The 27,981-nt window shown below is 43.4% G+C and overlaps 1 protein-coding gene across 1 annotated transcript in view; it reads left to right on the top strand.

Moving 5' to 3' along the window:
- The window catches only part of igf1ra (insulin-like growth factor 1a receptor), an 82,710-nt gene that overhangs the window by 12,553 nt on the left and 42,176 nt on the right, over window positions 1-27,981 (top strand). The window contains 1 exon segment of the mRNA XM_079680826.1: window positions 2,662-3,225. Within this exon segment, the coding sequence (XP_079536952.1) occupies window positions 2,662-3,225 (564 nt within the window).

The following is a 27,981-nucleotide window of genomic DNA, read 5'->3' as shown; positions in this document are numbered from 1 at the left end:
AACGCATACGGTGCGTAAATGCAAATGTTAAATGTAAATGGCATCTCAGTCTCAGTATCTCTTCCTCCCCCCCCTCTCCCTTTCTCTGGCCAGACGCACCCTAATTTGATTAATGCCCTCATCAGGAAGTGCGTCCTAGAGTTTCTCTTTACTAACAAACAAATTAGTCTTTGTGTTTGAGTGGCTCCACCCCTCCTCCCCCTCTCTCCGGCTGCTGGAGAAGCTGGGAGAAAATTCTCAATGAAACAAAGAGGACATGCAGCTCGATGGCTCACAAGGGGAGCCCAGGGGCATTGGTGTTGATTGGAGGCAAATACTATTTTCTGGTGGAGTAATCGTTTCCGTTCTAAATTTGGACGTGTGAAACACCCTGCCAGGAGCAAATATAGCCCATTCATCCCTGTAAACAATGCGGGTCCTATTTTTAGCTGAAAAAGTTTAAAGAAAACACTTCAAACATGGCCTTTTTTGTTTCCACTGAAGTGAATTTACCCAGTGTCATTTTGAAAACAAATACAAGTCATTGTCATATGTTTGGGTACAATGGTCACATGCTCTATTGTTTAATGATTTATTTATACAACGCCATATTACAACGGCACTGGTGGCACGGTGTTTATTTTGAGAGTAGTAACCGTTTCTTTGCTTTATCCCTTGTGTTTTGAACAAGGATCAGAGTGTTTTTGAACAGGCACTGTGACGGTGTCGCTCACTGCCATGGAGTCCTAAGCCTCTGTAAGAACATAACAGGTTTAAGCAAGGAGCTCATATGTCAAGGCATTTCGTGTGCCGACTGTCGAACCTTCTTTTAGACTCTTAAAAATAATATGCAACCTGTTAGCTGGAGGATTTCCCTATTCTGTTACTACATAACTCATTTATTGTTTCATAATTCATTTACCAAATGTATTGTAAGGAACTTTAGGGACTTTAATCAGTTTTACCGGATACCTTTTCTGTCAGTGGCATTAGAACAGTGCTTGAACCTCAGGTGGTAGAGGTGCTTGGAGGTATTTTGAAAGGTTAAAAACTAAGAATTTAAAGAATAAATGACTAACTAACTAGAAATTACTTATTAAATATACCCACATATTGAGTCATCTCTAACACTCGAACACTGTGTTACAATTGGGACTGCAAAACAAGCTAGCCGGAAAGTCGAAACATCTATCGGAAATTAAATGTTTGAAATAATAACGGTGAAAAAGCAAAACTTAATTGATACATTGTTTAAACAGTTGGTGAAAAGCTAAATGTTGAAAGAAAGTGTTAATTAGTTAAATAACATCAATTGCTTAAACAATTAGCTTAAAGGCCTAATGAATACATAGTCAAATAGTTGAATAAAAATGATGGCTAAATGCTTAAACTGGTTATCTGAAAGTAAAGAGTTAGCTCAAACAATGGTTAAATATTAAATACTTCAACGACTGGAATATGTGTTATGAATGTTAACTAGAAGAAACCCTCCTATAACACACAGCTGCAAAAACATTTCAATTGCATAGAGAACAAAATATCCACTTTAACATTATTAATAGTGTGAAATAAGAACCAGTTTGAAATCAATTCCGATAAACACATGTGGGAAAATGATGTGCGGTGTCGATAAATAGAGAACCTGCTCATTTAATTTGTCAGTGCGGGGAAAGCACATCAGACAAAATAAGTAATGGAACCATTGCATTAGAGAACAATAACATTATGAGAATATAATCTACCATTCATTCCCAGGTGTAGTAATTGATAGGCACGATTAGATGGAAGTCGATTGTCATCAATAATAAATGGTGTGTGTGTGTGTGTGTGTGTGTGTGTGTGTGTGTGTGTGTGTGTGTGTGTGTGTGTGTGTGTGTGTGTGTGTGTGTGTGTGTGTGTGTGTGTGTGTGTGTGTGTGTGTGTGTGTGTGTGTGTGTGTGTGTGTGTGTGTGTGTGTGTGTGTGTGTGTGTGTGTGTGTGTGTGTGTGTGTGTGTGTGTGTGTGTGTGTGTGTGTGTGTGTGTGTGTGTGTGTGTGTGTGTGTGTGTGTGTGTGTGTGTGTGTGTGTGTGTGTGTGTGTGTGTGTGTGTGTGTGTGTGTGTGTGTGTGTGTGTGTGTGTGTGTGTCGCGCTCCAGGCTCTGTGGTTTCAAATGTTGTTTTCCGAGCACAGAGGAATGGCTAATTCAAACGCTGGGGTTATCTGAGGTGACGGAGCAACATTTTAGTGACACAATATTTGCGTCTAATAAGATGAGAGTACAAGAGTTTATCAACATGTAAACCTCATCGTGAAACAATAACACCTCTTTGTTTAAAATATATTTACCTCAGCAGGCCCTGATGATAGCATCTCTCTTTTAATGATCCAAAGGCCTACCTAAGACAAACGTCTTTTAGACAATGTAGCTACAAACATTATTTCCTATCACTACGCTCACTTTGCTGTTCTCGTGAGCTCTGTATTATCTGTATGTATGACATATTGACTAACAGGATTATATGCTTCATGAAGATTACTCTAATTAAAATCTTTTGGCAGAAGTATTTTACATGCTAATCTATATGTAGCATTGCTGTATTCCCCACCACACACATTCATACTTGTGCAATGTATTGTTTTTTATTGTACATGTGTGGTTAAGAACATTTATCATTCATGTTTTGTCTCTTTTTGTCTTCCAGTTTGTGGTCCGAGCATCGACATCCGGAATGACATCAGCGAGTTCAAGCGTCTGGAGAACTGCACGGTGGTGGAGGGCTACCTGCAGATCCTCCTCATCAACGACAAGACCAACAACATCAACCAGGAGGTCTTCCGCTCCCTGAGCTTCCCAAAGCTGACCGTCATCACCGACTACCTGCTGCTGTTTCGCGTCTCGGGCCTGGACAGCCTCAGCATTCTCTTCCCCAACCTGAGTGTAATCCGCGGGCGAAATCTCTTCTACGACTACTCCCTGGTGATTTACGAGATGACCAGCCTGAAGGACATCGGCCTGTACAATCTGAGGAACATCACCCGGGGAGCCGTGCGGATTGAGAAGAACCCTGAGCTCTGCTACCTGAACTCTGTGGACTGGTCCCTTATTATGAATGCTAGGTTGAACAACGTTATAAATGGAAATAAGAAGGCAAAGGAATGTGACAATGTCTGCCCGGGCATCATGGAGGATAACCCTCTTTGTCAGAGGACGTCGTTTAATGACAACTACGACTACCGCTGTTGGACCTCCACGCAGTGCCAGAAAGGTAACGTGAATTCCATGGTGTTTTATTTCATCCTCCCAAATGACGAAAAAAAGCAGCTTGAAACGGGGATGTTCGCTCGGTACACGTTGATAACAGCTGTGTGATTTTCGTAATTCGAGTATAGTAAATGCGGATGTGACTTTGATCCATGTAGGTGGTTTCCAGTCTTATAAACATTCTGAAATTGTGCATTTTTTCACCAGCTAACAAATCCCATGAATCTGTGCAGTGTTTGCCCTTCATTTCCGTCAGGCTGAAGGATTGTCCACGGGCCAGTGCAAACACATCCCCTCTGTTCATTATAGAGACCTTGTCTTTAGATCAGGCTATTTGCGGAGTGAAGGATGGCTGCAGTATAGAGCACCGGGTATTAGAAAGGCATATTCAGTTGAGGTTAAAGTTGCTCTGCCAAGAAATGAGCTAGTCTACCTGTCTGGACCATGTCAGTTAAATATTTGCCTTAGGGACTTTTTACGATTTTATGAAAAGGGGTATATTGAAGAATTTGGGGGAGGGTCCAAGTCCCTGTTTAACTTCGGCCCAATGGTAGGGTCATGCATTTTTAAAAACAGTTCAGAAGAGGGTCATATAATATATTGAAACGTAATATCCTTATGATCTGCAGGTTGGAATTGATTGAGTTTTTCGGGTTCAGTATGTCATACACAGCTCTCAAGGCGAGTGTCGGGGCTTGTAGCATCGTTACATATCTTCACACACTCTCAGATTTCAGAATGAGAGACAGCTTGTGCTTTTTTGATTAGACATTGGGACAACCAGATCAGCTGTCCCATGCCTCTTTGAATATAAAAGACAGTGCCAGACTTTCCAATATATCCTGCAGCCTGTTTGACACACACAGACAGACTAAGCAGTGCGTTCTTTTCTGACATCAGAACAAACTATTTATGTAATATCATGTTTCTTGGCTGTATCGTTTTTCATGCAGTTATTTTAAAGATATTAAGCTACTAGTTGTCATTTCTTCTAGGGTGCAGCGGGTTTGTGGATGTTCTTTTTTACCAGAGGTTGAAATTCCTTTGGTGACTTCACTTATTAATAACACATTACCCTATCCCAACAGTTGAAGAAGTATTCACTTGTATTCAGAAAAGTCTATTTAAATCATTTGAAAGAGAATTAAAGTATATTAACGGTGCTTTAATTCCAACATGTCTCCTTGAAAGACATAACAAAAAGGGACAAAAAGCATTTTAGATGTTATTGTTGTATACGTAGGAATTTTTAGATGCCGATAAGATATAATAACAAACTATGCCCTTCCATCTGTCTGCTGCTTTGTTTTTCTGGTTACAGATGTCGTTTGTGTGTGGTTCAGAGGGTGATATCAATGCAGCAGCTTCAGCGTCATTTGCCTTTATTTGTTTATTTTGCATAAACTATTAACACATTGGTAGTTGAGAGACACTGGCCCTTTTGTCCTTCCCTCTCTAAAGGCTGACTATCCATACTGTACCAACTGTGGAGTAAATAAAACGGCTACACGTTTGCCTCTCTTTCTGTCTTTCTTTCTTCAACTTGTTTTGATCGCCTACTTCATGCTAGTTTCTCAGTTCTCTCCTCTGTGTGTAATGGTGGGAAAATGTTCCTCCAGCCCTTTTTCTATTGAAGACCTGTGTACAGCTCCCATGGTCAGTTGGGAGTCTCACACACCACCCTCCTTCAGCCCCGGGGACCCTCAGAACAAATAGTGGAAATCAAGTATGCGTTCTTTCCCTAGTGATTACTTCTGTCTCTATAGAAAAGCTATGTTGTTTATTGTTGTTCCTCTGTTTATTTATTGGATGCCATATCCTGCCAGAGTTCCCCGCATGTTGTTATTGATTCCTTGATTCATGCACAGTGTGCAGTGTGACTTTGGAACCATTTTGATTATCTTTGTTTAAAAGGGTTTCCTTACTTTGCTCGATTTACAAATAATCGACATTGTGAAGGACCTTTTTACCATTCACCTAGAAGGCCCTGAGGTCTCAAGGCTGCAGATAAAGGCTCCGGGGAGCAACCCAGTGGGTAAAAAAGGAGGAGTTACTGAAGCTATAGTAGGACCGAATAAAGAGCTCCGTTAATATTCCAGGCTTTATGCCCCTTTTGCAACATTTCTCACCCTGCATTTTGAAAGGCTTGATGTTTATACCTCTCTGCTTCCTGCTTAAGATTCCTCTCTCCTCCCTCCACCCCACTGCATAATTGTCTTGTTTTTCTCCAGTACAGATGTTCCTTCAAGGGCATTCAGTGGTTTTGTAGTCAATATGGCCCGGTCTCCTCTTTAATTACACTACATGAGGGGGGAGTGCTGTCTGCCTTTTAGCCTCTGGGCCTCCTGGTGCTTCACAGAGCACACAACTCAACTTTCCACATGTTTGTCGACCTACTAGATACTGTTCCCCACAACGGTCCGGGTGTATTAGTCGAGAGGGGAATGTTTATATGATAAGCCAGGTTAATGTGGTTCATTTGAAGTGAGTGGGAGTCACCGTGTAGGGATGTGCAGATTGGAGCAGGTTGCTTTTTAGTGGCGGGCAGCGATGCGTAAAGAGGCCATGACTGAGGAGCAGGAGGAGGGGCACTGAGGGGAAATGTCAGACAAATGTCAGACAAATGTCAAGTATACAAGCTCAACAGCAAGCTTGCGCTAAAGCACATTGCTTGGAGGGCTAAAAAATGCCTGTTACTCCGCTTGTTTTTTTCTTGTACCTCGTCCTCCTCCTTCTTCCCCCCATGATTCTCCCCTCTTCATACACACTGTCTGTCTGCTTCTTCCTCACTTGGCCTAACCTCAGCCTGGATCTCTGATTTCACCTTGTCAGTTGTTCTCCTGGTGATTCCTCCTCCATTTTCACCTCGCTCTTTTTCTACTCTGCTTATCAGGGGCTGTTAACAGCTCTGGCTGTCAGATATCTCTCCGCTGTTTACTTGTCGGGAGACATTCTCTCATCACTACAGTGGTCACAGCCAACCGTCTTGTTTGGCCAGGCCCTGGATCCTTTGACACCGCACACTGTTTGCTTTGAGTTTCGGGGGATCCCATGACTAAAACTGTCTGGCCTGCTTCAAATAGCCCTCTCAGGTCTCTGTGTTTGCTGCAGACAGGCCTCCCTTCTGCCCCTGAAACTGAGCCAGAGCCAGATAGACAAGAGGCTTTTAAAATTAGGCAGACGAGCAGGAAAGCATGCTGCTGTGTCCATGCCCAGTCCCGGGGCAGGTTAGTCTTCATAGCTCCACAGGGAGGCACACACTCTCACACTGGCTACTCCTCACAGTGCTTACATGTCTTCTGTATGCGATAGATTATTAAATGACAGTATGCTGTATCATTCTAAGGAACATCATGTCCTGAATGCTGCATTATAATATGTCAGAACTCAAGTCTGCATGAGAATGTTTAATGAACGAAAATGTCCACATACTGAAACTGCCTTTTTGCTTTTTGAGAGGGCAGACCTGAGGTGTTAGTGGTGCAGTGTCATTTAGCATTTTAGTGTCTGAAGCTATAGTGGTGTAAGGTGAAGTTTGACGTAAGGAGCCCTGCTGTCCTGTTATGCCACTGACAGTCTGCTCTGTGTGTCCTTGTCCTGAACCCTGAGAAAAACAACGCAGAGCGAAAAAGCATTTCTGAGCCGTGGCAGTTGTGAGAGCTCTCCGCCGGCCCGGGAGACTTTTGCATTTGATAATATGTTTGCTCCCTCTTTGCCAGAGACCCACTTGATATCTCTGGTCTGAGTGCTCTGACCTAAGGCCACTTCACAGCAGGAAAACTGTTTCTTTTAGAGGATGTAGGGGAAGCAGGTTCAGACGGACGCAGTATTTCTTTCTTCTCTGTCTGTTGTTTTTTTTTTACTTTGCAATTGTTATATATTTTGATATAATTGAGAAAGATAGGGCTTGCTATATTACATTTTTCTCATTTGTATCCCAATGCTTTTTGATTCCCTCCACTGTCTTTCAAAACGAGTCACAAATAATGTAATTTACACCAAACAGCTGGCTGGGCTCTGTAGGTTTTGGAAAAACATATTCGCACTGTAGTAAAATTGGTCAGAATTAATTTTAGCTGTGGGTTTGATTTACTAGAAAGTATTTATGGCACCAGAATGTTGCATGTGTGATTGCTTCAAAATTAAACTTTATTTCCCATGTTCATCATAATAAAAAGGAACCTAGTACTGCAATGTGGCTCAATATTCAGTTTTTAATAAGTTGGGGGCATTATGCCGCTTGGAAACAAGTTGCATCAGGCTGTGGCTACAATGAAAATACCACGATCATTTGTTGGTCTGGGCTTTGTTTTATTTATTTTTTTAAAGAGAGGGAAAACAGAATGCAAATCCCTTTTATGTTTTAAAGGTTTTTGTTCCTATATTTCTGGAGTAACCACATAGCTCATACCTCTTGTTGTTGAAAGAGTGAACCGAGCAGAAACGATACTCAGTGTGTGCTAAGAGCTACATGTGCTGATGCTTTAGGTACATACAAAGCATGTATGTTCAGTTGGGAGGAATGAGTCTGCCCCTTTAAGTATATAAGGTAGAAATTCCTGCTGGCTTACTCATTGCAGTTGTGAGGGGATAAAGAGGGGGAATTCACAGCACAGGCTGTATGTGTGGACTACATGGGCAGCGCCATACAGAGACTATTTGTTGGAAATAAGAAGGAACTAAACTGATGAAGTTGACAGAGTTTTTGTGTGTGTGTTGTGTGCCAAGGTGGGCCAAGTTTTTATAAACATCTGTCAGTTGTTTTTGTTTAACTAATACCCCAGAGCAGGTACGAGGAAGCTTTTAAATGTTTAATGTATTTTCTGAAGCTTATCACAGTCATGTGGTTATAGGGACAGGATGCAGGGAAGGGCTCAAATTCCAGTGGTGCTTTCCTGGGGGCACACTCAGCACCATGACTCAGTACGCACACATGTGATGTTTCCACCCGGCATGAGCTATACTCGCCCGCCTCTGCTCCATTTTGTACAAAGCTTAGGCAGCGTGCCAGTGTGAATGCCAAAGAGATGGCACTCATCTCGATCAGACTCATTCGTTCCTGCCCTCCCATAACCAGCAGACTAAAGAAGGGATAATCGGATCCATCATGTTCTCCACTAACATGCTCAGATTTTCTTTCTGTTCACCGGGTCAACACCGCGTCTTGGGAAAGGAGAAACTTGGCCCGTGCTTGAGTAACGGCTCAGCATTTCAACACTTTAATGTAGATTGCCTTTGAAGGTAACTTCAGGAAGATGTTTTCAACATGTGAGCCACAGTCATATCTATTATACTCACAGAAGACTCGGGACTATTGATTCAGTGTTACAACTCCATGGTGTCATTGAAATACCGTAAATACATTAGAGAAAGCAGACAAAGCTCCTTTCACGACAGCCCTTCGTTTTCTTTGTGTTCTTGGACGCTTATGTCTTTCTAAACAGTGTTCGAAGAGCAAGAGAAGCGACAACAAGCTGTAAATAGCGCTCTCTTTTTGTGTTAGTGTTAGAGAGAGAGAGCGTACACAACAGCTTCTTTTGTTATTCCTTTACGGCTGTTCCTTTAGCTAAGGTATGTACGGCAACGGAGTCGGTAAAAACAACAATTCAAACATCACCTTGCGTTTTCATCTATTGCCTTCACATGTTCAAGTCAGTTTGGTGTATCTGTAAAGTGAAAAGTAAGTAAGCAAAGCCATTTACTTTAGGTATATTAACAAACCACCTGATATAAATGTACGAGCAAATCATAAAAGCAACTTTTAAAGGAATAAATACATATTTAGGAAATAATCATATCTTTCCCGTTAATATTAAGCTATAACATAAACACAATATGAAACCGATTCAGTTGCTATACGGATTCATCTCCCTCAACCTATCGTCTCTCTATGACCTTTAAATGTTTTGGTTGTTATTATTCAGATGGAGACATGCTTGCTGTTTCCCACCTTTATGCTAAGCTAAGCTAACTGGCTGCTTACTGTAGCTTCAAATGTAACGTCTCCTTCCTTCTCCTGGCCTTCGCCACATTTTCTCCCATCTAGGTCACATTCATAAATGTCATTCTTGGGAAGTGTTATTGCCCGATGTACGTTTATCCAAAACAGAGACCTTCTTCACGGAGTACCCAGAACCTGAGCCTCTTAAAGCGAGGGGAAAAACTCTGTTTGGTTACAAATAGTTTTTCTGCTCAATTGGTTTTATAGGTTGCCTTTGGACTTTTGAGAGGCCTGGGGCAAGAGTGGCGAGCGTGATTGGTTAGAATGGAATTCTCTTTGCCTCACGCTTTAATTTGTTTTGAGTTCCTCCCAAATGCAAAATTGAAGATATTATATTTGCCTCACTGCTTGTGCAGAGTGCGGTGTACTCATGAAAACCCCAAAACATGTGTCAACTGCTCTTGCTAACGTTTAATGTCCACAACACTGTCTTTCTCTGCTTAATTTTCTATGTGATGATTTCAAGTTAGCAAAGTTCATTCATGATGACATAGTTATACAGTGTGTTATTGTCCATGTATGAACAGCAGGGCTTATTGTCCATTGATGGCGGGTTTCATGAGTTTATCCGACTCCTGTCCTCTGGCCTACAAAGGACTTCTCTCAAAGCACTGACAGATTAGCCTCTTTTCCTGGGTTTTCTCTCATAGATTTGATTGACCAAAATAGGACCCATGTCATGTGTCATGCTGCACTCCAACTCCTCTCTCACATGCCATCCTTTTTTCGTTTACAAATTTAAATCGACTTGTTCCCAGGTTGTGTGTGCCCAGTGTGGCTGTGCCTGCTGTGTTTGTCTAGTGCTTCCAGCATGCTTGATGTCGCCTTTTTGAGCCACCCATTGCCTCTGGTGATAGGCTGCCTGCTGCCTTCTGGCTGTACAGCTCGGAAGCTGTGACTCATCCTTTGCTCTCACAACTCATTCATAATTCTGCGTGAATAGTATAACTTCCTCTCACTGAGCCCAGTGGGCCCCATGGCTTTTTGGTAGGTCCCCTTCACCCCTGCTCTAAAAAGGAAGGAAGGATGCTATCTCCGCCTTTTGGTGAATTGAGAGACGGGTGCCCACGCCTGCTGCCTGAGCAGTGCTTCTGTCTACATACCCTGACTCTATCTGTCCATATAGCAAAGGCTAAACCAGCCATTTACTCACTACTGGGCTGGGGTGGCAGTGCTTCCTGGGAGACAATGTGCCATGCCCGTAAGTAAGCTCTGGGAGCATGGGTTAATTCCACTGTGAGAAGGAAAAAAAAAGACATCTCCTGCTGAGGTGAGGATGTTCACTGTCGTACCGCAGGGAGAGGAGAGGATCCTGCTTTGCGAGAATAGTTGGCTGGGTTCCCGCAGGTCACAGAAACATTGCTCCTCTATTTTCTTCCCGTTTGTGTGTGTGTGGCAAGGGGGTTGGAGGTATGGTCTACTCCCTCCACACATGGCTGAAATGTGTGTGAAAACAGATCCAATTCCCAAGGGCATGTCAGTGTATGTCGATGTGTCTTGTTTTGAAGCTGTATGAAGTAACACTGGTTTGAAGGGATATATCTTATTATCAAATCTATAAAAGTAACTGAACAATAACTAAAGAACAGTTAACTTTCAGTATCCTGTAGCAACTTGGCTCACGATGAGTCATGGATCTAATGTGTGTGTGTCTATAAAATAGACAGCAAGCAGGCCTCGGCGTGCCAGTGGTGCCTTGCCGTCTGTTTCTTTTGAGGAGCATATGCACGATCCGGACATGAAAGAGCATATAAACTACACAGCTAAACGAAACGCCTGTGACATCACGTCCCCTCGAAGCTTTGATGTTATATCAGCTCCCAACATTTTTTTGATCATGTCAGCTCTTTACAAATCTTCCTCCGTGTGTTTCAGTGTCAACAATGCATAAAGCAGGGTCACTTGTTTAATGTCATTAGTGAAAAATGACCATGACCCCCATCTGGTGCGCCCCCTTCCTTTCTCTCCTCGGCTTGTTTTGGTGGGTTCCCAAGGGCCTAGTGCAGTTGTCAGCACCTAACCTAATGGGCACAGGTGGCTGGGGCTCCTCTGCCTTCTCCAGCCCTCTTGGCATGACTCTTTTGGCACAACAGCAGCTCCTTGGCGGGGCCGCCTCAATGGGCCACTCAAACACAGCAATCACCAGTTGTTGCTTTGTCAGCATCCGGGTGGCCCAAGATGAAATATGGGTCTCAACTTTGAAACATAGCTCCTCTTGTAGAGAAATCCAGCGGCGTGTGAAGTGCTGTCGTTGAGCTATTCACTGCCAGAAATGCTGGGTTCTTCCTGTAGACTCGGATGCAAATGCATGTGATGATGACTCGTAGCGGTGACATGTTGCCGTGTCATCCCTGGTTTCCTGATCACTGGCCACAGCGAACAGAGCTCAGAAGGGATGGGGAGCGTGGTGGTTCAGTGGAGAGGAACTGTGCAGCTGTACTGCAGCAGTCAGACAGCGGCTTGTTACTGTGTCAGATAAATATAGAGGTCTCTGGAGCTCCCCACTGCAGCTCTATCTCTGCCTGCTGCTCGGAGGGAGGGAAAGGCTGTGTCACCTGGGAGCTGCCACTATCCTCATTCATCCTCGCTAATTGGCTTTAGACTCACAGGACATTAGAGATTATTCTGACTATGGTGACAGATAGGGTAAGGTGAGAGGACAATTTTGTCAGATTTTCCTGTAACCCCACAGGACAACTGCCTGACAACACAGTGCTGACCCATAATGAGATCATCACACAGATTTGTCATCTTGCTTAAGGCTGAGGGGACATGGTTAAAATCAATATCAAGACATTAGGATTGGTCCTATATCACTACTATATTTCCCTGCTGTAAATGCTCATTTTACAGATTGTTTTTGTTCAACACAAATTCATATGAAGTATCCTGAACAATTTATCCAAATCTGTAAGGCTACATACTAGGGGTGTAACGGTTCACTAACATTTCGGTTCGGTACGTACCTCGGTTTATAGGTCACGGTTCGGTACGTTTTCGGTACAGCAGAAAGAAATATCACAAAACATAACATTTATAAATATTGTTTTTTTATTATTATTAAACTGAATAATGCATTCACTCAAATAAATACAAAATACAATCAAATAAACATTTAAGGTGCAGCATTTCAATGAACTGAAATAATCTATTTGAACTTTACTGTACTAGTACTCACAAAACATAAACTATTATTTTTTTTTAAAATTATTATTAAACGGTGAATATTCACTCAAATAAATACAAAATTTAATAAAATAAACATTAAGGTGCAGCATTTCGATGAACTGAAATAATCTGTATTTGAACTGTACTGTACTGGTACCTAAGCAGCCAGTTTGACATTAGGACTTGCTTGTCATTGTATTTTCTTGTTTTTTTAAAGAAAACTTAACTTGTCCATATTGCTTGCCGGAAGGGCAGATCTGCTGGCACTAACAATGTCTCCTGCTGTGGAGAACACCCTCTCTAGGGAAAGAGGTAGCAGATACAGCCAGGTAGCGCTTTGCTAACATGGCAACATAAGGATATTTGGCGTTTGTAATAGCTTTGGAGTGGTGGAGGCTTAAATGCTAGTAGGAGTTGGGTTTGCACTATAGTCTTTTTTCTTTTGGTACCGGTGATATTCACGTTCGGGTGATGCCTTTTCAAATGAGTGTGCAAGTTTGATGTATTGCCAGCCGCGTAACCAATTTTAGTTGAACAATGCCGACAAACAGCTTTGGTTCTGTCCACCTGTCTTTGTCCCTCATCCTCGTACGTAACTGCGAAACGAAAATGTTCCCAAACCGGAGACTTCAATGATGCTGGAGGATTTTTGAGCTCAACTTTATCTGCGTTCGCCATTTCGAAAGTTCCTCAAATTACTGACTACATTTGAACACATCCCTGTGACCAGCTCTCATAGTATGCCTCTCGTCCAATGAAATGACTTGCTCACTCTATGACGCGTTGAACCCTATGGTTGAACCCAATGTGAGCAAATTACTCTGAATGCTGCGACGCAGCACCTGATATTACTTCCAAAAAGTTGTTCACGTTCTCATTTTTTTACGTTTAACCTTATATTCGTTCGGTACACTTCGGTACACATGTGTACCGAACTGAAGGGCCCGTACCGAATAATTTGGTACGGGTACATGTACCGTTACACCCCTACTACATTCCAAAAGTAAGAAAACATATCCCAACTGGACCACTTACTGACTTTTCACTGGACCACTTACTGACTTTTCAAATTTCATTACAGAAAATGTTCCATCAGATTGAGTAAGCTCACTTTTCTATTCATCCTTATTGGTTTAAAAATGTGCTAATTCTTTAGTTTGGAAAAAGGAGAGAACTCAATTTCCTGCACAAAAAAAATGGTTTTGCTTGCCTGGCGTCTTTACCTACTGCATTTTCTTCATCTAGAAAAATACAGTAAGTGAAGCAACCCTTTAACAAAATTTTCTTGGACAATTGAAGTTTGTATAACTTAACATGACATGAAACATCATAATACTATTTACGGATTATAAGGGATATTATTGAATAATATCTCAGCCCTTATTTAAGCCTACTGCTGCTTAAGGACAGGCTCACTTACTGACTCTAAGAACTCACTGACCCCGCCTGTTTGTCGGTACATGTTTTGATACTACGCTCCCTCCTCTGGCAGCCTGGCTCCTCACGCCTGCTGCTGATGGAGCCGAATGGATGCTTGACAGGGGTGGAGGTGCATTAGCACTCCTTTCATCTGCTCCGTCCTCTTGTGTCTGATGAGAGCGCATTTGTTGATAAGCGTCCAGCAGGCCTTTTGAAGTCCAAGTCTGGACTAGTTCCGACGCCATCCCCCACCTCCCACTCCCATTAGCGCATCAATTACAGAGACAGGGCTTGCGGGGCCTGCACTTGAGTCTGCGTCAGGAATCGTCTTTCTCTGTGTGGCTGTCTGATAAACATGACAGACACTAGCCCACAGCTTGCATGTAAACACCGCCCATCCTCATTCATATTTTATTACTCACTCATTTACTCAGTGTAGCCTCTCCTCGTTGTAGTGGCCAGCTTGCTTTGGCTCTTTGTTGTGTTAAACCTATCTTTTTAACTGTGATGTGGTTAAAAAATGCCATGAGCTGCTGTCTGAGTGAGTTAAAATTGACCATCCCAACATGATACTGTAAAAATAGGCTAGTGTATTTGCTGTTGTGGTCTGTGTCTCATCCCTTCCCAGCAGTGAGACACTGTTCTGCTCTAAATGTAGTGTTGTGAGCACTTTTCCAAAACAGACATGTACTTGCTTGTAAAAAGCTTGTTTTTGCATTCCACCTACCTCCATCCATAATATATGGTATTATCTTTCAACCCTTTTCTTTCCTTCTCCCTTCCTCCGCCTGTGTGTGGGGTAATGACACTGATGCTTCTATTTAGGAAAACCCCTCCAACTTCATCCTGCTTTGACTTTCTCTGTTGTTTTTCAACCGTTGATGAAGGGGCCGCAACATCTTTGTTTATCTGATGTTTATGCCCTTAGCTACAGTATGAACGCACATCTCTAATATCAGCTTTTGGTGAAAAGGAATGATGTGTGGTCGGGAGGCGGAGACTTCTACAAATTCAATGCATGGTTCAAGTTTCGAAAAAAAAGATCCATGTTTTTCTTTCTGTTCATGGAAATAGCTTCATGTAAAGATGGGAGCCACATTCCTTTTTGTATCTACCCTAATGCTGCAATATTTCAAGCCATCTGTTTTATTCCATACAGTGAACCAAAATAAGAAGTATTTTGTAGCTTATTTTTTGTGGCTGACATTTCAATGATCGCAAACCTTTTGTATGTATTATTTACTGGACAGGGTGTGGAATTTCTTTTCCTTTTTGTCTCCTTTTAACCAACAATAACTTAATGGTAAGACACAATACAATGGCTGAATCTAAAAGCTGTTATGAAACATTTACATTCCAAACATGCTTTTGACATTTTTCAGTTTTTAAAGCTTTATCCAAATCGGATTGGAGGTCATAACTCAGTTTGTGAGCGCAAACACAAAAGACCGGCTTTCACCATGTTGTTAAAGGTCTTAGATTAACTCACCATAGCAGAACTATGTGTTTAAATATATATGCATTTCAAACCCAACTCCAGATGTGTGTCATGGTGTAAGTTAATCCGGGGAAGGGATGTGTGTCACTGCCTGCCGGCATGCATATGGCATATCCTCTATGTACTGTATGTATGTTACTGCATGCCTGTAGCTTGCTCAGGCACAAACTAGCCTTTGTTCAAGGAATTGTGGCATTGTGATGTTAATGTTTCTGCTCTGCGTTTGTGGTCACTCATCCACACTGAGTACAGTTTCCTCAGGCTCAAAATGTAGCATGTTGTAGGGGAGTTTTCCCTCGTTTCTTGAGCTACATGCCATTTTTCAAATGGCTTGCTCATTTTGTTTACATCAGTAAAGATGAGAGAGCAGCATGCCAGTGGTCCAAGCCCAAATACTATCTGCATTGTGCCACACAAATAGACAATTGTAATAAATGGATGTCATTAGATTAAACACGTCACACCGCTCACTTTCACCCGGTTCATTATTTTCAGTTCTGTGCGGTAACTTATCATTATGCACTCTCTCTTTGCTATGAACAAGGGTTTTGTCACTGACATCCCCTGAATATATGATGAATTTCATTTAAGCAACCGCACACATAGGTTCAAGTGTGTATAACACTTGAACATGCATGCATGCATTGACACAGAAATATAAACACAATGGACTTGTCTACATAAATGTTTGAGTGCGGGATATTTGTGGCCCCTCAAGTTTCCAGCATGAGGCAAGTCGATGAAAGGTGATCCAGTGACAGTTGAGTAGAAATAGGGCTTAGCCTGAGGCTAAACAGAGATGTCCACAACCCTGATATTTCCCTTTGTGGTGGTGGGTACACACATCACAACAGACTTAGTGCAAGTGAATTCCTATGGCTAGCTTCTTTCTATTTCTTTCCAAGTTAAACCCAACTCCCTGTAGATGCTACAACACTTTAACAATGTTAAATCATTTTATTTTAATGTTAAGCAACTGATAAAACTAGAATATAGGGATTGAACAATTGCAGTGGCAAATTGTGCAGGGCATGCTGCACTTTTTCGACATTTTGTTATGTAATGTCATTTATAGCAGTTAACCTGTACATTTCGGCCCAGATTATTTTCCCACTGGAATAATAAGCACACCACTGCAAGCTACTTATTTGACATTGTTAACACGTTTCAGGCCATGTTGTAGGAAAATAACTCAGGTTTGACACATTGTGTTAGCCAAATGCCGGTTTGTTGTTTCGTGTCTGCCGTTTTGTCCATGAAAACATGGTCTTATTCGAAGCATACCACCAGGTTTACTCCAATGACTGAACCTCAACGGGCTGCAGCCTGCTTCTCTGACCAACTATGATTTTGTATGTGAATGAGAACAATAGAAAGAGAGTGTGGGAGTGAAGAGAGCGTGAGACAGACTTAATTGTATCCCTGAGGTGTGGAAAGGTCTGTGAATTGCAACATTAGCGGTGGAGAATCCATAACTCATCTTCAAGTACAGAGATGAGAGCGCTGGGTTCAATGGGTGTACTTCTTTAGACCATTATAGATTATGGCTTAAAGTGTGATCTCTGTGTGGCAGATTCATGTGATGTCAGAGACTCCTCTACAGTACATGTGCGAGTACAGTCCTGTGTGTACTGTATGGATGAGTCAGAATGTGAGCCACTGGGTTGGCACCAGTTGCATGACTGGCACATAGAGGAGCCGTTAGATAAGCTGGACTCAGGCCTACTCTCTGCAGCCGCGGTATTATTGGCAGCCTCTGGAGACCTCCCGGTTTTATAAACAACCCAGCTGCCCCTCCTCAGCCTGGTGAGGGGCTGAGGTACCATATAGAATCACATACCTGAAAGTTTTCACACCTTGTGGTATACTGGCAAATGTTTTAGTTAAGTGAATCGCTTAAGTGACTGGCATAATTACACAAGCATGATGGCCTAAGTAAGGTCATATTTCAGACCACCAGGGATGCATTTGAGACTGTGACCTTTTCCATGCACCACCCCGCTTTAGTTTAAGGATTCAGCTCTTTTTTTTAAGCTCTTGGAATTTGTTTATTCATTTTATTAGGGAATTTTTTTTAGCTGTGCTAACAAATTTGTGGTCAAATGTTAAATTAACAAATATCTTGATTTAAACAAATTTAAATTAAATGATTTGTGCTTTGCTAAGTGCTTTTCCTTGTTGTCTTTTTTCCTCTTGAGAATCTACACTAAAAACTCCCATACTCCCAATCTGTGGCTACACTGCAAATCATACCACTGTATATTAAAATCAACTGAGTACTTGTTTCTGTTCAGGCCACATAGCAGCACACACTAGCCTTTTGTGATGATCTTTTTCAGATGCAAATATCTAGGAAGTGTTTCCTAGTTTGTAAGTGCGTGTGCTGCCATGGTGACAGACACCTCTGCATGCAGAGCGTCACTTTGTGCCTGCGGGTGTCAGAAAACGCTGCACACAAGCATGTGTTTAAATTGTTGGCTCCGGTGCAGTAGGATGAAACAGCCTCTCGGGGCACAGCAGCGAGAAGCAGTGCTGCCGCCTCTTTTTCTAAGAGCAGCGACGGACATGCGGCTGTGATTTATGGAGTGTGTGTGAGCGGGGCGGGTCATATCCTGCCAGAGAGGATGGCTACTGGAGGAAGAGAATGACTAGTGAAGTAGGATTGAGACAAAAAATAAATAACGCGGAAGTTCTTATATCCCACACCCAGCAGTGAGGTCACATCCACATTGACATCTATATAAGCCAAAGTCAAGATCAAACAACTCTTTCACCCCCATGGTACCAGAAATACCCCCACAGCTCTGATCTATGACAGGACACATGGTAAAGCTTCCCCTCAACTAATCAACACCAGCCTAGGCTGCTGACACAGTGAGTGCAGGAGGAACTGGAATTTAAACATAGAAAATCTCTTCCTCAGTTGGCTGTATATTTGTGTTGTTGCATAGACATGTGGGTTGTATTTGTATGTATATGTTTGTGTTGAACTGTGAAGTAGGCCTGTTGTGTAAGGATGACACACAGAGACGCCAAAGAGAAGCTTCTCTGTCTCCGTCTCGTGTCTGGGATTGCACCAGAGGCATTGTGCTGGGAAGTGTGTTTGTCTGTGACATTATTTATTTCGCTCTCCTTTCATTTTTTTTCTCTCAACTAAGGGACACACCCATTCCGGGAATCTCTGGTGGTTTTACTGACTTTAACTTTCTCATGTAAATACTTACCCTCTGGATAGCCCTATTAGGGTTATCGTACTTCAGATTGATTCAGGATGTTGGCGACAGACCACTGTGGGGATGGTCTACAGCGTGGCATTTTTCTGACATGGCTCAAAGTGTGTGTGTGTGTGTGTGTGTGTGTGTGTGTGTGTGTGTGTGTGTGTGTGTGTGTGTGTGTGTGTGTGTGTGTGTGTGTGTGTGTGTGTGTGTGTGTGTGTGTGTGTGTGTGTGTGTGTGTGTGTGTGTGTGTGTGTGTGTGTGTGTGTGTGTGTGTGTGTGTGTGTGTGTGTGTGTGTGTGTGTGTGTGTGTGTGTGTGTGTGTGTGTGTGTGTGTGTGTGTGTGTGTGTGTGTGTGTGTGTGTGTGTGTGTGTGTGTGTGTGTGTGTGTGTGTGTGTGTGTGTGTGTGTGCTCTTTGGTCTGTCGCCTGTTTCCTGCCTCTTGGCAGTAAACTTGATCAGTGAAGAAAAATACACGCTCTGCCTTTACAATGCAGCCCTTTGTCTCTGGTCGGCATCGGAACCATCAAACATTTTGGAAATAGTTTCCAGCTTATTAGAATGCTTCCAGACCGTGACTGTTGAACCAATGAGTTTCCAGTTAATTGCTTGGCATCCTTCCCCGCCTTAAGTCTGTCGTGGGCATCCTCAGAGAGAAAAGGCTTTCTGATTGGAATTACAAAGCAGAGGCTGCCGTTGTCATCTCCGATCTCAGAAAGCACATGTGCTTTATTTTTTCAAGTTTCTCCACCTTTCTGTCCCTTCCTTATCTCTCAATCCCCCTGCCTCCATGGCTCTGATGAGCTGTGAAGATCATACATTAGTTAAAGTGTGGCCTCATGCCTTCAACAGTGCCCAGTGTCATTGTTCTATCTAACTAAGCTGTGCTACTCAGCAGAAATGAATGAGTCTTTCTGTGCCAATGGCCTCTTACAAGTGGCCATTTATGGGATCTTAGTTTAGTTTGGACTCTTTATCCGAGTCAGTCAAATCACAGACTCGATTAGGCAATGCAGTGATTCTAGAGTCATTGCATTGGCAGTTAAAATTGGCTACTTGGTAAAAAAACACTAAGCCAACATAGCTCCTCATTGTTTTCTAAATTGGAAGTGGAATTGGGGTTAAATTGAGGGAGTAATTAGGTTTCTGTGTAAGAGTATTGGCACCTTAGTGTTTTATTTAATCGGAGTATCGGTTATCATTGCTGCTGTCACTTCTGAATTGATCCTTCGGAGGTAATAGGTGCATGGCCCCTGTGTTATTGGATCTAGTGCCTTTCATTGCTCATCCAGGCAGCCTTTAGTCGCTCTTAACTGCTTCTCTCTTCGGTGTGCCTGTGACCACGGGTTGAAGGACCATACATCTGCTAATCTAGTTTTCTAAAGTGTGCTGCTGCGTTAAATTCATGGATTTCTGTAATTTCATTGGGCAGATTTCATTTTTGCCCGGAGAAATATTCAGAGCCTTGACTGGTCACTAGTGGCTTCCGATGCCCGGCAATCAATCTCTGACCTTAGCAGTAGCTGAGATATCTGACCAACTATATAGTCCAGACATAGTTTACATAGTAGGAATGTATCCCAAGCTAATATTAACAAACTATATAACAAAGAAACATCTACTTTGGGTGTATTGATTGACATTTTGGCAGAAGGACTCCTCAAGACTTCCACATATCTCCGTTCTGTCTGCCCTTTCACATGTTACCCCCTCAGCCAGGGTCACTTAAGTTCTCTGTCTTGCGGCGGCTCTCCCTGACAGCATTCTTGGTGCATACTGAAGATTCCTCTGTCTATGAGAGAGATAAGCAGAGGGGGCAAACAACAGTAATGAAGAATGGGGGATGCCAAGAAAAGGCAGACACTGTGCATTTTCTGTTAAACTAGCCCATTGGTATTGACTCAGCCTCACTGCCTCTTACTTATTGTCACAGTGTCGGTATTATTCCCCCAGTGATGTCATGTCTGCCTCATGAAATTGTCTCTTGTTTTTAATGCCCTGTATACGCCTTAGTTAAAGCTTGTGTAACACACAGACAGTGCTTTGCTGTAACTGCTTTTGTAGGGCACAGCATGTGGGGGGTTGTTCCTTTCACTGTCTGACCCTCGCAGGGAGAACTGGAAGAATGCCTATTGTTTCCTCACCACTTGCTTTGTCTGATAAACTCTAGACCAACTCTATAGCTGAAAGCTGTCGACACTTCATCAGCAACACTCCTCCACGTGTTCTCACCCAACTCCCGTACACTTTCTTCCTCATTTGTCCTCATTCTCCCGTTTCTTTACCTCCTCATCCTCCTGCTGATCTTCACCTAAACAGCTGCTGAGCTTCAAGACCTTCCTCTCATCCTTTTGGCCTGCTTACCCAGGATAGAAAAAAAACCCTCGGCCTCGACAGGGATTACATAAAAGTCTACTGTCTTTTCTGTCAGTACAGTGCTTTTCCACTGTTACAAAAGGATAACACCGGTGCCTTTATGTAATGTCCCAGACAGAAGAAGGACATAACCCCTGTCCTCTAATGGCGCATTTCCACTACAGCGCGGTTTAAGCGTGCCGTGCCCGTTTTTGGTTGCGTTTCCACTAGGTGTAGTTCCGGCTAGCGGTTACTTTTTCACAGTTTTCTGGCTCCAGAATCGAGGTTCTTTCCGGGCCAACAACCGGGCTGAGTATGCTAAACTAGTTAGAGAATCGCTGGCAACTACAACAACATGTACATATTTTACCGTGATTTAATTGTAATACACGTTTCAAAATGATGCCGAACATACTGATACCGGTTGGTAAAAACCATGAATTAATGCTTTGACAAGTCTGCAGAGAGACGGCAGGAAAAAACCTTTTTAAAATGCGTGTTTTCTGAATGGAGATCGGCTAAACTAACGTTGTATATGCTCCGACCGTCCACACTCACAACAACGGCCTATACAGACCAAGTAAACCAGCGCCTGTATTCGCCATGACACAGACAGTCTGAGGTTTGTAAGTTTGTTTAACTTTTAACTAACTGTGAGCTCTGAGAGAACTGCTAACGGCTGATGTTGGTTTTGTGTTTCGCATTGAAGATGACGTCACGGCTCCGCCTACACTGCGTTACTATAGTTACTACCTAGTTGCTACCTACAACAGTTCCTAAACTGTAATGGAAACGCAGCATAAAGTGAGCCTGGCCTACTAAGGCCTAACTATACCGTACGAGGCCCTGCAGCGGAAATGCGCCATTAGACTCATTTCTCAATCCACTACCTCTAAGCATGTTCAGACCTGTGGCAACTCAATAGCTTTCTTCCATGTAACCCCCATTCACTGAAACAGTTTTGTTAAGACAGCATGCTTACTTGGGTGAATCATTACTATTTCATTGGGTAATTTTTTTCCAGTATACCATCAAGTGGAAAATATAGAATATAGTCTTCAAAGGCTATCATGTTGAGGTTTTGTTTGTAGAAACCAGAACTTTGTTAGGCTTTGTAACAACGGATGTCCGGCATTTACCAACACGCACCAGACCTACATGTTTAAGGTGAATCAGCTTTTGTTCTTGAGTCAAGCTACTTTCTCCTTTAAGCCCATGCTGCTCCACATGCTTTTGTGAAGATACCTAAGGCAATCAAGAGGCACCCAGCTCAAATAAAGAATGCGTAACAGCAAGTGATCCGCTGAAACGTCATTCAGCTTAGCTTCTTCAGCCTCTAAGACCCCAACAAATCAGGGTATTTATAGAAAATTCCACTCCTTCTTGTCCCGCTTAAAGGTCTGATGACACATCTATTATGTTTCCGCACTTGGGGTTTATTATTTAGCTGTTATAAAAGGCCATGTCAGGTTGCCACACAGGCACTGCATAATCTGCATGGGCACACACACAGTGGTGTTGCTTTTCCTCCAAATGAAATGTTGTCTCTTCTCATATTCACTGCTGACGTTTCATTTCCCTAAGTTTGGACTGGGTGTGTGTGTGTGTGTGTGTGTGTGTGTGTGTGTGTGTGTGTGTGTGTGTGTGTGTGTGTGTGTGTGTGTGTGTGTGTGTGTGTGTGTGTGTGTGTGTGTGTGTGTGTGTGTGTGTGTGTGTGTGTGTGTGTGTGTGTGTGTGTGTGTGTGTGTGTGTGTGTGTGTGTGTGTGTGTGTGTGTGTGTGTGTGTGTGTGTGTGTGTGTGTGTGTGTGTGTGTGTGTGTGTGTGTGTGTGTGTGTGTGTGTGTGTGTGTGTGTGTGTGTGTGTGTGGCTTCAAGCTATATGTGCTGCAAATGATTTCTATATGATATTGAGCGGTGGAAATGAACCAGCTGTGTAGCTGTTTGTTGCTCTTGGCATGGTCACTTTCATTCTTCCATAACACTAGAGACATATGATGATGTTCTTTGGATGTCATGCCACCACGGCGTCTTCTTCTAGGCTCTTACTGTCTCTCACAGTCAGTGCCTGGTTGGCTGCCTTTCTGCTATTTCTTCCAGTGTAAATAATAATTAATAGATGTGGTTTTTTTATCCCTCACATGGCTCACACTCCAGGTTTAATTGTTGTGTCTGTATCATCACAGGATTTGATTAATGGGCTGGAATTGAGGTCTTCTTGGGGGTCAGATGCAATTAATGCTGAATTCCACACATTTCACCAAATGTTTAGACTGTTGAACTCTTTGAAGTCTCTGCCGGGTTCTGTTCTCCTTGTGATCCGAGGATAAGTGGGATGGATGCCTTGGAACCATTTCCCTTGTTTAAATCTGTAACTGGATTAGAAGTGCCCTCTGGAGAAAGGTGCCATAATGATTCAGCACTGCTGCACAACAACACATGCAGGCAAACCCTGCCTGCTCTGCTCTCCCACACCGTCTGCATGCTGATGTTTCCTGGAAAAAGAGAATCTCCCAGATGTGTTTGTACGGCCATGTATCACTGCTGGACACTTGTGGCTGCTTTGACACAGGTGTTCCTTGCCATGCACTCGTGCCGTGTGTTTTTATCTCATAGTGTGACCAGTTCACAGCCTTACCCCCCCATGGAGAGAGGAAGAGGGAGAGGAAAATGTGTATGTATGACGGAGAAGTCTGTCACTTGACTGAGCTCAGAGTCCTTTGGGTCTTTCCTGACAGCTGCAGCAATCTGAGAACTGGAGGTAGCCTTGTGGCTGTCTAACACGGGGGCTCACCTCTGAAAGAGAGGGGGAGCGCACCAGACCAGACACAGCCATGTGTCCATCTGACGAAGTGGGGTTAAGAGCCCGCTGCCATGTTCCATTATGAGCTTAATTTAAAGCCGGAGACAGTGGGAGCACAGGGACCTATCGCCCATCAAGCATGGCCCAAACTTAGCATTTTTGTGTTGTTTCCATAAACTTGCACGCAAGAACACACACACTCTGCAGGATGTACTCACTCCCACTCTGTGATAGCTGCTGTCTGTCACACCTCAGTGCTGCAGTGCACACAAATCTGATACTGTTAATGTTTCGTGCGAAAGTTTAAGTTTACTGGCTTTTCATTCCCTTGCATCAATGGGATAATTAAAGAAATATATAACAATAACAAACATTTGATAAATGTCTCAGAAACCTTTATAGTCATCACCATAGATGTGTGATGTTGAGGCTAGCCTTGTTTGTTTTGGTCCCCTGGGGTTTTAATGAGGGAAGCCAAGCGCACTTTATTTGCTGTTGGGATTTGATTTTGGCGGTTGGTGCAGCAGATGGGAGGGGTTAGATCTCCCTCCCTCAAGAGGGTGGGTGAGTGTGCAAGGTGCTTTTAAGTCTGTCTTTAGGCAGACAGACAGCTGGTCAAACAGGCTTAGGAGAGCGGTGGGCAGTCTGAGCAGTGACTTAAGCCCATTAGGACTTCTTTACTTCTCATTGGTCAACAGCCCCAAGTTCCAAACTATTTTGATAGTATTGTGGCAAGGGGGTGTCAGGTTCCTTGTTCCTTCGTCAAACAGTGGACAGAAATCTTTCAGTGATGTGTGAAGGCAGCAGATACTCCAGAGGGATCGGAAAGCATTCACGTTTCCACGTTCAAGTGTTTTTGAGTCTCAGTGTTGGTTGTGATTGTGTGTGACGAGGTGTGCTGTTAGAGTAGGGGCCCACTCGGTGTGTGTGTGTGTGTGTGTGTGTGTGTGTGTGTGTGTGTGTGTGTGTGTGTGTGTGTGTGTGTGTGTGTGTGTGTGTGTGTGTGTGTGTGTGTGTGTGTGTGTGTGTGTGTGTGTGTGTGTGTGTGTGTGTGTGTGTGTGTGTGTGTGTGTGTGTGTGTGTGTGTGTGTGTGTGTGTGTGTGTGTGTGTGTGTGTGTGTGTGGCTGTGTGGCTGTGTGGCTGTGTGGCTGTGTGTGTGTGGCTGTGTGTGTGTGTGTGGCTGTGTCACATAGCACATCGACTAGTGGAATGCCGGACGGTTCCCCCACTTCCCTCGTGGCGGATGGCCTGGCCTGGTGGAGCCAGCAGAACCAATACCAAGAGGGTGAAGGGGCATCACAGGGATCAATGTTCTCTGGAGTCGGTTTGTCTGTTTTTTGTGAGAACGGGGGGAGAGATTACATTTCAAAGGCGTACCTAATTTTCCTGTTTCTTTTCTTTTACCTTTTGAGACATTCTTCCTAGCACGTTTGAAGACAAGCCAAACGGACAACACAGTTAGCTCAGCATCAGGATGTAATTAATTAGCTAATGTAATACAGCACCGATCATTGCTCTCTTTGTTACCTCATCAGGACAGAGACAACACAACATTGTATTACAGGAACAGAGGAGATTATTGACTGTTTCTCTCCAAGAAATGTGTTTATCCAATTTGACATGACACTGAAGCTCCCCTGCCTGGGGAAATGGTTTACTCTTGTTACCGTCTCCTTTGCCATCTCCATCACTTTTCTATCAAAACAAGCCGCTGGTCAACCAGATAGTGCTGTTTTATTTGAACACTGGCTTTACTGTGGGCACCAGGAATGCCTCAGAGTTATTTGAGAGCAGACGCATAATTATACCATCACACTGACAGTGATGCTTGCTGTAAAATACTGGGGTTTTATTTAGCTAGCTCTAATCATAGCTAATCTCAATTTCTGTTTTTGGGGGCCGCAAACAGCTGTGACATCCGGATCGTACTCCCCTTCCCTCCCATATTTTCCTCCTCCCTCTGTGTGTAACCCACCCAGGCGTCTGGTCAAAGCACACATGTGCTGACGTCACGCGAGCTGCTTGTGGGCTGACGTCGGTGTTCAGACTCGACCCATATCAGAGGGGGTGGGCGGACGGTCCCCAGTTAGTGCGGTTGCCTTTTTAGCTCTGTCCACAATAGCTCCTGTTCAGAACTCACGTCCCACAACCGCTACAGATCAAGAGATCAGTATGTCATTTCTGAAAATACTCTTCCCTATCTGTATTCATTCACTGTGGAGGAGGCAAAAGTGTTGAATGATGGTCAGATGTGACTAGATTAGCAGCTGTCCACCGCATCTGTTGTCTGTCCAGGTCGTGACCAGTGGCTTTAAGAGCCTTGAGGGAAGCAAAGGATACTGATGGACAGACAAACGAGTTCCTCTGTCATTTGAACTTATTCTGTAGAAAACAAAAACGAACTTCTTCCCCGGCCTGGTCCCCACCTTTACATCTGTGGGAGCTCGCTGTAGGGATTGATGATGTTGTGTCATTGAATTCTCTAGTGGATCTATGGGCTTGTAGCCCGCTGGAGCCGGCCACTGGCAATCCATCATCAGGGGTCACAACACATTTAGCCCTGTCTCACAAGCACTCATTGTCATTCAAGTGCCATGGTCAAGCAGAGGGAGGAGGAGAGCGGTGTTAAGTTATGTTAGTTGGCTGGCTAAGCGCTGCGTGATTTAATCTTTGAAGCCTGTGATGGGGCTGCGACCTTAGCTTGTCAGAAGAATGCTTTCTACCTTAACCACTCCATCTCAGGACTCACCCACGCAGCTTGACCCGGGTCAATCAAATGTATGTCCAAGGATAGTCCCACAACAGACTCAGTCCCCAGTTCTTTTATTTGACCCTAGATTTGCATTTGATTATGTGTGAACGTGCTTTTATCGACATGTAGACTTATTTTCGTTTTTTTTAAGGAACATTTACTAACTTATAAAAACATTTTGTATTGTTTTGAATTACTTATTTAGTAGAATTGCCAATATCGTGCAATATTATGGATCTATTTTAGTCAGATTAGTTTAAAACGATCTAACTTTTATTGATATTTATTCACGCATAGGCATTGATTTTTTTTATCTGTTGTGTTTTATATTCAAATTTGTATCAAATGCAGTTGAGGATTAATTCAGTCTTTGATCTTATTCTTATCTTACCGAAGGATAAATCACTGGAATAAGTTTTCATCAGAACAAATCACTCCTAAATGACATGCTGTTCCAGTTCAAAGCTTGTTCTTGTTCTGGTCATGGCAGACTAAAGTAGCTCCTTTATGATGACAGAACATGGTAGCAGTGTAGCAGCAGACCCTCCGCTGGGCCCGGCTGCCACCTTTCAGTCGGGCTGCCGTCTGTCCTTCCGCTCACATCTGGATCCAATAGCAGCGGCTTCCTTCTCTGAAGGAGGGACACATATAAATAGCCAGGCAGCCGTAACCACACTATGCAGCACAGCCTGTATGTTGATTCATTCGTTTGCTGCTGTCCCTCTTTTGCACTGCCAGCTCAGATATGGCGTATGCTGTCGCCATCCCCCCTGCACGTACCCCACCCCCGTGTCCCTCAACTCCACCCCTGGTCCTGCGCTCCCTGGGCTGTGGTGTGACTGACACACGTACAGGGAATTCTTAGTGCACGTCCTCACAGCTCTGTGCCCATCTGTGGAAAGTTTGAGTGGAGTGGGGCCAGGATTGAAACACAGGCCGGATGGGTGGTGGGTGGGCTGAAGGTGGGCTGCGTCGGCATAAGCCTGTGGGCTGAGGAGGGGAAATGCAATAGCCTGGTTATCGCTGAACAACTAAGTATGCTTCTTTTATGAGATGCAAAGCCAAGTGATGGTTCCATTACAGGTATAGAGATTATATAACAAGATTATACATTTACTTTTACAGTTAAAAATAGTGTTTAGATATATGATGTCTGAACAATACATGTCATTTGAGAGGAACTCTATATTGTGCAAAGAGTAAACTATTTGGTTGACTCTCTGTTTAATCCCCAAACTGACCCTTGTCACTTTGTCTGCCATATGTGTGTGTGTGTGTGTGTTAACTAAACACATGTGCCTTTTGTGGCACATGTGCATGTCCCAACACAGAGGGCCAGCTCTGCCCTTCCAAATTAAAACTCAGTCCTGTATGAGGGTAGACTTCGCTGCAGCCCCTTGTTCCTTCCTTCCTTCCTTCCTTCCTTCCTTCCTTCCTTCCTTCCTTCCTTCCTTCCTTCCTTCCTTCCTTCCTTCCTTCCTTCCTTCCTTCCTTCCTTCCTTCCTTCCTTCCTTCCTTCCTTCCTTGTCTGCCCACGGCTGAGGAGAGGAG

Source organism: Notothenia rossii (genome assembly GCF_949606895.1).
Source record: "Notothenia rossii genome assembly, chromosome: 5".
Taxonomy (NCBI): Eukaryota; Metazoa; Chordata; class Actinopteri; order Perciformes; family Nototheniidae; genus Notothenia; species Notothenia rossii.
This window is presented reverse-complemented; position numbering and strand designations above follow the sequence as displayed.